At 44.6% G+C, this 12,873-nt stretch overlaps 1 protein-coding gene across 22 annotated transcripts in view; it reads right to left on the reverse strand.

The window, feature by feature from the left end:
- Spidr (scaffold protein involved in DNA repair) overlaps positions 1-12,873 on the reverse strand; it is a 204,902-nt gene that overhangs the window by 13,431 nt on the left and 178,598 nt on the right. For 17 of the 22 annotated variants that reach the window (XR_007589145.1, XR_007589144.1, XR_007589146.1 and 14 more), the window contains 4 exons: positions 11,272-11,415; positions 11,128-11,187; positions 6,220-6,424; positions 5,285-5,437 (listed from right to left, as the gene is read on the reverse strand). Coding sequence is in view for 13 of the 22 variants with exons in the window: in XM_050125109.1 (XP_049981066.1) it covers positions 5,285-5,437; positions 6,220-6,424; positions 11,128-11,187; positions 11,272-11,415 (562 nt within the window). In the remaining 9 variants the exon portion in view is untranslated. The other 5 variants (XR_007589151.1, XR_007589152.1, XR_007589149.1 and 2 more) reach the window with 3 other exon arrangements.

Below are 12,873 nucleotides of genomic sequence, written 5' to 3' on the forward strand. Positions count from 1 at the left end.
TCCAGGTGGGGAAGAAGGGAGGTGAGACAGATAAACACTGAGTACAAACACCAGAAGATAAAGTCTAAACTGGGACAGGCCCCTGAAGAATGTGGCCCAGGAGCTGGCTCAAGGGTCAGGGGAGTGAGCTAGGTATGCAGGCTGATGGAACAGGACCAAGACCAGGTAAGCAATAGAGCCATGAGGTTGTCAGTACACAGTAGAGATGAAGATGTCCCCTGGATGAACTAGTGTACTTCAGACCATCCTTGTCAAGTTACAGTCATTTTGATATCAAAAGAACAAGTAAGAGGTGGCTGAACTTCCAGAACCAGAGAAGGAAGTCACCCCTCCTCTTCTTCCACATCTTTATCTTCTAGTTCTTGTTTGTACTGGTGATCAAACCTAGCAGGTGGCAAACATTTCACTTCAGAGGTATATCCCCTGCCCCCATTCACATTTTTGAAGCAAAATGTCATTCTCCACTAGAACAAGCGCCAGGAAACAGCATTTACAGGCAGTGAAGCAGAATTACACGAGAACTAGAAGACTTGGTTTATTAAAATACGGTCATACAGTGCAAACTTCAATGACTTCTAAAAAATAAGAATAGGTCAGTTTTGAAGAGCCTGCCTCAACTAATGACACTGTCTTGTAAATATAATCAAACGTCTGCCGAATGGATGAAAAACAGTGAAGTATTTTTCATTTCTATTGGTTACTTGAAGCCATGTACTTTTATCATATCCATCCCTCATTCCACCTTCCCTCCCCTCCCCAGTCGGCTTCATGTAGTTTGTGCTGCCATGCGCTCGCGAACACGTGACGTTTGACTAAAGGTTGGCTACATCAGGGCTACACCCTTAAAAATGGGTTCTTCTCTCCTAGTAGCTCCTTAGCTGCGGAGACACAGCAGGAGTCCAAAGGGAGACATTAGGTAACATCTCAAGTAGCAGTGGATACCTGCACTCTGGCCTTCTTGCAGCCCACGTTTCCTTCAGCACTGAGAATGGAGCCCAGGGCAAGCTCTCAGGCTTACTCCAACTCCTTTCTGAAAACGGACCACTACAAAGCAGGCTGCTACTAATCCGAGCTCCGCTTTACTCAGGTATCTGACCTTTCCGTGGGATTAGGTAACCCTCCTTCAGTTAGAGAATATGGCATGAGCTGACGACATGCGCTCTATCTGCAGTTTATAGGCCCCTGGAAATCATCTCATGCATGCAGTCTTAAGCCAGATTTGAGGGCTGGATGGAAGTATACCACTGAGCAGTTGGTATAATAATTTTACATGAGTGTTGAAAGGAAAGCCTGCCTCATCTCTTGCACTCACTGCTAAAAGCCTTTATTTACTCTGGCTGATACACAGATAGGCTCGGGGAAGGCTATATATTAGCTATTAGACCATCTTTTTACAGAGGAGCCTTCAAAGAGTAGATGTGAAGAAGGAACTACACCAAGAACAAGTTCTATCTGAGAGTTTCTGGGCCCGGAGGCAGCAGGGCAAGGCAGTGACTAACCCGAGAAGGGGTACTGCTGTCACAGAAGTGCGGACCAGCCTTGTGCGACTTTGTCCTGTTCCACGACAATGTGTTTACCCATTGGGCTTATCCACCACAGGCCTGCAGGACACCTTTGGAGCTGGCCAGGAAACAGAGGAAATCCACAGTGAATGTTACTAGAGAATGTGGAGATGGGAAGAAAATGTCAGAAATGTAGGTCTATAGGAAACATATCATCTATGAAATTAAACTGACAAGCAAGGTATTTTTTACTTAATAGGTTTTCAAAACTGACAATAACATGCATTCACTACTTACACCTATAAGCAAGATAAAGAACAGTAGTGGTGTAACTGGGTGTGCGCATAGCTTGCTTGCTGGTACCAAGTCTTGCCATGTAGCCCTGACTAGCTAATGTGGATCAGCTCTCAAACGCAGGGTGACTTTAATGCCTCTGCCTCTCAAGTGCAGACCATGAGCATGAACCACCACACCTGGCTAGTAACATTTTCACAGGAAACAGGACAGCGGTGCCATCTGAAAGCCGACCCAAGTTTTGTAATCGTATACCAGAAACTCTAGGACAACCACTAGTACCTTTTAAAAAGACTCTACTTCATTTTAATTTGTATGAGTTTCACTATGCAGCTTATGCTGGCGTGCAGTACCATGTCCAGGTAAAAGTTTAAGTCTTAAAAAAAAAAAAACAGAAATACTGAAAGGAAATAGAATACACTGAATGCTCAATGCAAATGGGAAAACAGCAACAGCACAAGAACCTAGAAATAGAGTAGGAAAAGGATCCAGGAGTAATACATTGGAAAAGCTGTATTAATCAGCTATAACACTAATCTTTTCAAATGCTAATGAATGATCTTACTATACAAGTTAAATGGCAGATTATTAGCATGGACAAAAACAAGAACCAACTATATGCTATCTAAAAGAAACGATCAATGCATAAAGGGAGAGAGCAGGACATAACGCAATGCTAAGCCTAGTAAGAGCATGCCACAGTAATTTTTATTTCAGACAGGGCAATGAGTCCTGAAAATTACTGGGGTCAAACTTGCTGAACATAGTGGACAATGAGGACTACTGAGACCTCAAGAACAATGGCAATGGGTTTTTGATCCTACTGCACGTATTGGCTTTGTGGGAGCCTAGGCAGTTTGGATGCTCACCTTACTAGACCTGGATGGAGGTGGGTGGTCCTTGGACTTCCCACAGGTCAGGGAACCCTGATTGCTCTTTGGGCTGATGAGGAGGGGGACTTGATCGGGGGAGGGGGACTTGATCAGGGGGAGGGGGAGGGAAATGGGAGGCAGTGGCGGGGAGGAGGCAGAAATCTTTAATAAATAAATAAATTTAAAAAAGAAAAAAAATAATTGTACTGTAACAATAATAGCGTCAATTCTTTAACGTATATGCACCCAGCAAAGCATCAAAATGCATGAAGAACCAGGTGAATGCCTTCCATTGGGAGGCAGAATAGGTGGCTCTCAAGACCAGAATGGTCTATAAAGTTCCAGCTCTGTCAGGGCGATATCAGTGAGACTAGAATAAAATCAAACAAAACACACATGGAACAGAGAGATGGAACTCGTAGGACAATACATTCACAAGCATAACCTCAAACCAACACTCCTACCGACTGCAACTGAGTATTTGACATTTTTATCCAGCAGCAGGAAAACGCATTCTTATGCTTAGAGAGAACATTCGCTTCAAAAGACCACATCCTGGGTCATAAGGTACACTTAATCATTTGAGAAACAGAAGCCAGGCCAAAGAGACGGGCACCTCAGTGTGGTAAGTGCTGTGCAAGCCTGATGACCCGAGTTCCACCATGGGAATAACGTAAAGGGAAGGGGAGAACTGACTCCACAGAGCTGACCTCCACAGGTGTACATCCTACATGCACATACGCGTGTGATAATGGTGACGGAAAATGAAAATGGAAGCTTGGAGCTGAGTGTAGTGGTTTGTAGCTGGAAGGCTGAACTAGCAGGATCTTAAGTTTAAGGCTAGTTTGGGCCACACAGTGAGTTACAAACAGTTCAGGCTACAGTAGGACATCTTATTAAAAGAATAACCAGTGGATGGAGAGATGGGTATGAGCACTTGCTGATCTTCAAAGGACCTGGGTTTGGTCCTCAGCAACCATATCAAAGTGGCTCACAACTGCCTATACCTCCAGTTTCAGGACATCCAACACCCTCTTCAGCCATTCCCAGGCTCCAGGCGTACATGTGAATATACGAAAGAGAATGTCTGACAAACAACAAAGTAGGCATGGAGGTGCACACCTGCAACTGCCACCCACCCTCAGGACAGAGGACAGGAGGCTATGGAGATCCTGCCTCAAATCCTCAACAACAGCAAATAGTCCAGAACAGGAAATCCACAGAAGCAGAAAGCAGACTGTCAGTTTCTTAGGGTGTGGCAGGCAGCATGTACCACGGTTTGGTTTGCTTGTTTTGCTCCAACGTTATAGTGATGCTTGTACAATGCTGTGAACATATTAAAGAACTCTGAGCAAGTGAACTATAAAGCATGTAAAGGTTTTTATAAGGTTATGAGGGCTGGAGATGCAGCTCAGTGATACAATACGTGACTAATAAGGGCGAGACCCTGGGTTCCATCTCTGGAACTTCACAGAACTAAATACCGCAAAACACAGATTTGGTCCTAAAATTCTCCTTTACTGGCAATGACATCCAAGAATGTATTGGAACATCTATGTGTATGCTGGGGGAGGAGCAGCCTCACCATGAAGGCCTACCTATGGCTGTGTGAACCTCCAGCTCCCCAGATAAATCTGCCGAGAATACTTCATTTCCTCCAGGGCTATGGTGTGTGTGTGTGTGTGTGTGTGTGTGTGTGTGTGTGTGTGTGTGACACAGCAGACAAGTGTACAGGAGATATGTAGTAGGAGATTGTTATCATCCCCTGAGTTCAGTGTTACCTAACTCCAACGTATATGTATTACTTTTACTATGAAACATTTTTTATAAAAAAAAATGTTTATATTTAATTTTTATAAAAGAAAGCACCAATACTACTTTCAACTCGGGATTTATATATCTAACCAGCTGCTGAAACATCTCTTCTGCCTGCTTCAAAAACACCCAAACCAACTATTTTTATAATCTCATTAAAAATACAATTGAATGCTCTAGAGAGATAGCTCAGTGGTTCAAAGTGTGTACTGCTCTTGTAGAGGGCCTGAGTTCAGTTCTCAACACCATGCTGGGCAGCTCACAGCTGTCTTTAAGACCAGCTCCAGGGGGAGCCGACACCTCTGGCTGCTGCTGGTGTCTGCACTCATGTGCACATTCCCTTCAGACACATACAAATACACCAAATTAAAAATAAAATAAATATTAAAAGTATAACTACTCCCAAACAAGGGGAGCAAGGAGAATGGAGTGGGGTAAAGAGAAGGTAATAAGTGGTGAACGTGACACAATACTTTATGTCACTCGCTTATGGACAAAAACACCTTCATGTGCTGAGCCATCTCATAGGCTCAAGGATCAAGTCTTTAGGGAGCCTTCCTAGATCTTATGCAGCAAGGTGAGAGGACTATTTGAGACACTGAGTTTTGTTTGTGCACTTAGCTGGTCTACATCTTTCAGTATGGACTCCCAGTCCACAAACACAGACCCTATTCTTACTTTTCCCCTATATATCTAATGTCTGGAACATAGACACCCGATAAAACTTGCTGAGTAGTGTATTTAAAATAATACAACACATAAGACAATGGAAATTCTGCTTTCAATCAGAGGGCTACCCACCTTGCACGCTGCAAATGGAGTTGACAGGTGTGAGGGAGCCCAGTTCATCCAGTGTCACTGGGCCAGGCAGGTCACAGGAACCAGCACCAGGAGGTACATACAAGAGGGACTTCTGGGGTAGGAGGACTGTCCGCTCAACACAAACAATCTGACCTGCCATGGAGATAGTTCAGATTATTCACGCAATTAAGAAACGCATCACACTCCAGCTAGTCTCCTTCACCAGCCACCGCGAGTTGTGCAGGAAGAAAAGGCACAGACGAGTTTGTCACTTCCTAATGGAGGCTGTCCAGCATGTCAGTGTCACATGGAAGCACATCTCAAAGCCCCCAGTGGACAATGGTGGAAAAGAACACAGCTACCACATTCAAATACAATTGAATGGGATGAATTTTATGGTATTCGCTATACCTAAATAAAATGGGAAAAAAAGTTTAACTGTTTGATCCCAAGGAAAGGTATGGACTGATCTAAAGCCTACCTTATTATTATTGTTATTATTATTATTATTATTTTGAAAAAGGGTCTCACTGTGTGACCTAGGCTGGCCTCTAACTGATGATACTCCTGCCTCAGCATCCCATGTTTTGGGGTTACAGGTCTTTGTTACAGGGCCAGACATATACCATGTTCTCTAGTGTTTGTTTTATTTTAAAAAGGGACAGCTAGGCAGTTTCCACATATACACAGATGCTGTCAACAGAGTCAAGTGGCCAAAAGTGTCTTTCCAGTGTCTATCACAACTTGGGGTGCTGGCTCCTACCAGGTTGGCAAAGTCAATGAGAGCCAATGACGGGTAAGATGGCCTCTGTACCCACTCCAGGCTAGGCTCGCACTGGGCTTTGGGAAGGTGCCAGCAGTACTGAGCAGGATGGGGCGGCAGTGCAGGATCGAAGCAGCCACTCTAGTTGGGTAGTCAAGAGAAAGCAGCATACCCTTGTCTCGAAGAGCATCCCTGAAGAGTATGGTAGGAGGCACAGCCATGGCAAGTTCTTCTACAACTCCTGGGCCCAGCACACATGAGGGGGCTACACAGACTGGCAGCGTTTTGGGGAGGGAGTGGTCCCTTTCATCCTGTATTTGTAGGGTGATGTCAGTCACCAGCAGCCAGATTTCCTTTTGTGCCAAGAGATTCTTTAGCTGCAATTTGAAATAAGAAAACCCTATTAACTGTGCATATCCAAAACCTTTAAAAGCAGTATTAGTGATTATTTATACTCAAAATTTAATATATGATTTCAAGCACAATTTAAAACGTACAATGAAGTTTCCACACCAAGGTTACTGGCACTCACTGATGCAGCCCCACCCTCTCCGTGGCTGTTAGGGCTCCTCTACAGGGCACAACACAGCCCTCAGGGGCAGTTCTCCCCTTGTCCCTTGAAGTCCTCAGGAGAACGCATTTCCATTCCCTCCCAGGTCTACGACTTCTGTTCAGTGGAGTCATCTGTTTCCCGAGGATTAGGGACAGACGTCGAGTGACCACGCAGAGACGTATAAAGCAGCTGTCACAAACCTCTGCATGTGCAGCAGGCTTCATTTTTATTAGTTTTGTCTTTCTTTTCCCCTTTCTGGAATTATGTATGTATGTATGTATGTATGTATGTATGTATATATATGTGTGTGTGTGTGTGTATGTATATACCATTGGCAGGAGCTGTGATACTTTAGGAAGTTCTAGTAAACCGGCCTTCTGCCTTTACCAGTTGGTCAAAACTTACATCAATAGATAGAAATTCAAGTCAAGGAGAAAGTGTAGGCCCAGGATCTAAGTGCTTGGCTGGTTTAAGAGTTCAGCTGATATGGCTGGAGTGGATGGCATGCTTAGGAGATGTGGGCTGGGGTGAAGAGCTTAGATCATTAGGGATTGAATACAGAAAATAAATTAGAGTAAATATTACTGACGAAAATATAAACAGAACCAGCTTTCTCCTTGCTGGTGAGGGAAGGTTTCATTTATTGAGACTGAATTTCATGTAGCCCCGATTGGACTCAAATTCCCTGTGGAGCCAAGGGTCATCTTGAACCCCTGATTTTCCTGCTTCTATCTCCAAGCCAGGAAAGTCTAGAGAAAATTCTAGACAAGATGGTCTCTGGTGGGAGGAACTGGTGCGCAGCATGACTTTAGACAGACATACCAGGTGTGCACAGCGATATATCCACATCTGTCTCCTTGCTCTAGTGACAGAGAAGCCTAAAGATAATTATATTCCAATAGAAGCAAGACTACCTAGAGCCAGATATTGGCTTTTAAATATCATTTCCCTTTAAAATTCACTGCACTCAATGAAAAAGGGACTGATTCTAAAGTCTAAAGCCCAAAGAGCAGGCACACAGGAGCCTGATGCCAAATTAGACAATCTTCCACACGGTGGAGGCAGGACTGCATCTCAGAAGCTGCCCTCTGCCCTCCACAGCACACAGATATACACACACATGTGTACACACACACACACACACACACACACACGCACGCACGCATGCACGCACGCACATATACTAAAAGGCAAATCAATGAAAAGCAAACCGCCAAAGGTCAGGTTGAAACATCTTACTGTGTCAGAAGAGAAAAATTCAAATTAAAGATCAGCTACTTTTCCGTTGCTGTTATAAAGGTAACGGAGGAGAAAGTTTGCTCAGTTAATGGCTCTAAAGGGCCACAGTGCATAATGATGGGGAAGCCATGCTAACAGGAGCACGGGGCTGACTTGGCAACCAGGAAGCAGAGAGACCACATTTCAGTGGCAAACAGGAAGGAGGGAAAGGAAGGGGGAGAGATGACTCTCAAAGCCTACCCCAAGTGACATACTTCCTCCAGAAAAACTATATTTCCTAAAGGTTTCAGGAACCTCCCAAACGTCACCACCAACTAGAGACCAAGTACTCAAACAGAGGAACCTCTGGAAGCCATCTCTTATAAAATACCACACACGTTGACTATGCTCAGACAACCACGGCGACAACTTCTCTCTGGAAAGACGTGAATACCAAATGAACAACAGTAACACATTGTATAAAACCTAGTGAATGAAAAATGAGGGGGCTACAGTGCAGCTTCCCTGAGACTGGGACTTAGAGGGGATGCAGCTGTGAGAGGTCACCTAGGATCCTGACATGTCTCTGTAGGATCACCTTTGATTCCTAAGCCCTCTGAGCAGGGTGCCAGGCTCAAGCTGTGAGAGAGGGCTCAGGAGATCAGAGGCTCCCAGCCCACCAAAACCCACATAGCAGGTCAGTCTTAGATGTGGAAGAAAACTCTTTAATTTCCCCCTTCTTCCCTTCCTTCCTCTCTTCCTACACTGTCAAGCTGTTGAAAACACAGACCTTGTTGCTGTGGTATAGTGAACCAACGTTCAGCCATAAGTGAAAAACCAAAACCAAAACAGATATCTATATTTTTCCCTCAGAGGGTAAAAACTAAATGTTCTTTATCAATACCTGAGATTTGTCTTTCAAATGACTGAAAGACCAGTATCTTCTAATTTTTTCTTAGTTTAATTTTACATTTCACTATTACTGCTGTTCTTGTTGGGATGCATGGTACACACAAGCACAGAGGTGCCAGCTGACATGACACTCTTATGGAGTCGCTTCTCTCCTTCTTCCCTCCTTCTTCACATGGGGCCTGCCTGCTGAGCAATCTTCCTTGACCATTTTTTGGACCCCTATTTTTTAAATTAATTACCAAATTACTTCTACTACCAGGGCATAAAAATTAATAATAAGACTATCTTTCATAAAAAGACATCAATATCCAATAGCTAAAATTTGTTTAAAAGAAATCTTTTCTTATTTGTAATTGCTTAAACTTGGGAGCAGACAAGATCTTTGGGGAGACGTGTTACTTTTCTCACTACTATGAGAAAAGACCCGAGGAAGGATGCTTCAGGAGGAAGAAAGGACTTCTTGGCTTGTAGCTCTAGAGCACAGTCAGTCGTGGCAAGGAAGGTGATGGTGGGAAGGCCAGTGTGCGAGGCAGCAGGTCTTCCTGCCCTAGCAGTCAGAAAGGTGAGAAGGAAATGCTGGAGCTAGCTCACTCATGCTGATCCAGTCTCTGTATGGAGGCCCCGAAGGGTCACTGCATGAAAGCACTGAGGTGTGGAGATACCGGGACCACAAGGTATCCTGAGGAGGGCTGCAGGCATGGGATAGAGATGGGCCAAGAAAGAAGCCTTGTGTGTTGTGGTACAGAGCTTCAAGTCTTTTTGACCTCAGAAGATGCCATTGGCAGCTCCAGATGCCAGAGTCAGACCTTCACGATTTGGTGTTTTCACTTCTGGGTTTCAGTCTTGCTTCGGTCTGACCTTTCCTTGTCATGCCCACATCCCTCCGTATTGGAACGTTTCATCGTATGTCACCTTTTACGTTACAACGGCTCATGGCTAAGAGACTGAGTATCAGGAGAGATGCCTCACTTATACTTTTGCGCACAACTACTGAAGACTTCTGAGATCAAACCAAATTTATTTTGCTTTATGGGCCGGCCATGGGCCTTATGGAGGCTCCTGCACCCTTTATGCCTATAACACAAGACCAGCAAGGACAACACTGCTAAGTTGTGATCAAGATTGAGTGTACTCGCCTTGGAGCACAGCTGCAGTGGCCTTGTCCACTCTGTAGGCTGGAGAGACTCTGGCAAGACCCCTTTCCATCTCAAAAACTCAATCGAAAAAACTTCCCCATACATGCCCAAAGGTTTGTCTCCTGGCTGATTCTGATTCTGTCAAGCTGACAATCAATCCTGACCATCACAGTAGGTAAATGAGCTCTGAAACAGCTAGATAATGGAACGCTTATTCCTGAGTGTTATAGGGAGTGAACCCTCAAGTCACTCAGGAGACATGGATGCCTAAATGCTTCCTACGGAGAGAAAAAAAGCCAACTGAAAAATCTGTGTACTCCAGGATTAGACCATGTTGTACTCTGGGTTTCAGCGTTTGCTAAGGGGTCTGAAGGAGGAAGGGATGAATAGGAAGAGCGCCGAGGACATCTGTTACCATAGATTCTGCAATGATTCTGTCCCAAAGTATAATGGCAAGAATTATTAACTATAAACCCTAGGTGATTGTGTAAGCTGTTAAGACATACATGGGAGATTTTTACTTTATCCTTGATTTTGATGCAGATCCAAAACTCTTCTAAAACATAAAATCTATTAAAGAATTCTTTTGATTTGTTTATTTTTCGAGACAGGGATTCTCTGTGTAGTTTTGAAGCCTGTCCTGGAACTTGCTCTATAGATCAGGCTGGCCTTGAACTCACAGAGATCCATCAACTTCTGCCTCCCAAGTGCTGGGATTATAGGCGTGTGCCACCACTGCCCAGCCTAAAGAGTTCTTATAGCTACATGTAACCCAGAAAAAGCATTTGAACATGGGCAATAGTTCTGGATCCTGACTTGTTCCTAAGCACAGGGTCATCTGACACATACCCCACTGGAGGCCAAGCTGACTGCCCTGGCATATTCGGAATCTATTGCATATAAGGCCGTCAACATACCCACCCAGCCCCATGAGGCAGTACCCTGATCTAGTGAAGCAAGAACTCAATGTCTTCCTCTGCCACTGTGTTTCCTTCCCTGTCTTCCTCACTCTCAGCCTCTGCGTTACAGCATCTCCCTGAAGGGCAAATGGCTCCTGCAGCACCACCTGCATAGTTCTGTGTCTAGAACACACTTTGGAATAATGCGAAGTCACAGATGAAGGATGGCTCCAAATGAGGGGGGTAAATTATTGGTTAACCTAGATTTTAGAGATATTTTTCTATTATGGCATACCACTAATTTCTAAGAGATTGTTCATTGGCTAGAGGAAGAGAGGGGAAGACAGACATGGCAATATTACCTGTGGTCTTCGATAAACCACTTTGGCATAGAAGCTGCAGCGTGTGCCATGCTCATCATTCTGGAACGGCAAAGACGGAAACATCACAGAAAGCACAGGAACAGCAGAAGCATCTGAAGTACCTGTTAGAGCCACAGCCATTACCTGGAGGATTTCTTGTAAGCAGTGGACAACTGGAGGCTGGTAGAGCTCAGAAATGGGGTCCCCTTCAATTGTATCGATGTGTCCCAGGCTTGGATGTGCAGAGAAGATATAACAGAAGGTAGGGGGAGGCAGGCACGTCTTTATCTGTTTAGTATAAAGGAAAAAAAGAGAGTAAGAATGTCTTGTTAAAAGAGCCAAAGAGCTGGGTGTTGGTGTGCGCCTTTAATCCCAGCACTCGGGGGGCAGAGGCAGGCAGGTGTCTATGAGTTCAAGGCCAACCTGGTCTACAAGAGCTAGTTACAAGACAGGCTCCAAAGCTACAGAGAAACCCTGTCCCAAAAAACAAAAGATCCAAAGAATACTACTAACATAAGTTCTTTTAGTATTCTCATGATCAGGCTTGGCTTGATTGTGCAGGCCTGGGATCTCAGCTTGGGAGGCAGAGACACAAGGATCACAAGTTCAAGGCCTACCTGGACTTCAGGAGAACTTCATGGCCAGTCTGAGCCACTTAGTGAGACCTATATAACTCAGTGGTAGAGCATCTAGTACGGAAAGGCCCTAGTGTCAGTTCCTAAGACTAGAATACACACACATGCGCACGCGCGCGCGCACACACACACACACACACTGTTTTATGATGTATGTTCTCATGGGAAGGCTAGATAAGAAATGGGTTATGTTTTGCATCTGGGGCACCATGTATAAGAAAATTTCTGTGCAGATTTAAGATTTCATTTTAGATTTAGCATTCATGCCAGGCATGGTAACATAAGCCTGCAATTTCAACTCTTGGGAGAAAGAAGCAGGGGTACCAGGACTTTAAGGTCATCCTAAGATACACAAGGCCCAGTGTTAAAACAAAACAGAAGGAGAAGAACTTATTCCTCAGAGTATACTGCAAGTACCACTTAGAAATTGCTCCTTACAGAATGTGCAGATGGGAATTTTGAGAAGGATGATGCTCCCTGGCACAGGCTCACACGTGATACATGCAGCACTCCGCTAAAAAGCCAGCTACAAGAAGCTGGAGAGATGGCTTAATAGGTCAAGCACTTGCCACAAAATTCAGTTTCCAGAGCCCACGAACAAGCTGGTGGGATAGAACACCAATACTTGGGGGTGGAGCCAGAAGGATCCCAAAGATCAGTGGCCAGGCAATCCAACCAAAATGGTGAGTTCCAGAGAGATATCCTCTCTCAAACACTTGAGGTGGAGAAGCAGCTGAAGAAAGATATTCTGACAGCAAGCTTTAGCATCTACATATGCCTGTTATATGCTCTCTCTCTCTCTCTCTCTCTCTCTCTCTCTCTCTCTCTCTCTCTCTCTGACTCTCTCTGTCTCTCTCATACACACACCACAGACAAGGTGGATGTTGAGGGAGGAGGAAGAAGAAAAGAGAGGGGTGTGTGTGTGTATGTGTGTGCGTGCTAGAGAGAGAGAGTTGCTTTGGGCACTGTAGACTAAAGCAGCCACCCTGATGGGCAAACCCGAGGGGCAGTAGAAGAAACTTCTTGGCTTTTTTTTTTCTTCCTATTTCTGAGTCCCTACAAGGAACAATGTGGTGAGGCAAAGCGAAATTTCTGTTGACTATTTATGATT

Source organism: Alexandromys fortis, unplaced genomic scaffold, assembly GCF_014885135.2.
Source record: "Alexandromys fortis isolate MF-2015 unplaced genomic scaffold, M_Fortis_MF-2015_v1.1 scaffold_239, whole genome shotgun sequence".
Classification (NCBI taxonomy): Eukaryota; Metazoa; Chordata; class Mammalia; order Rodentia; family Cricetidae; genus Alexandromys; species Alexandromys fortis.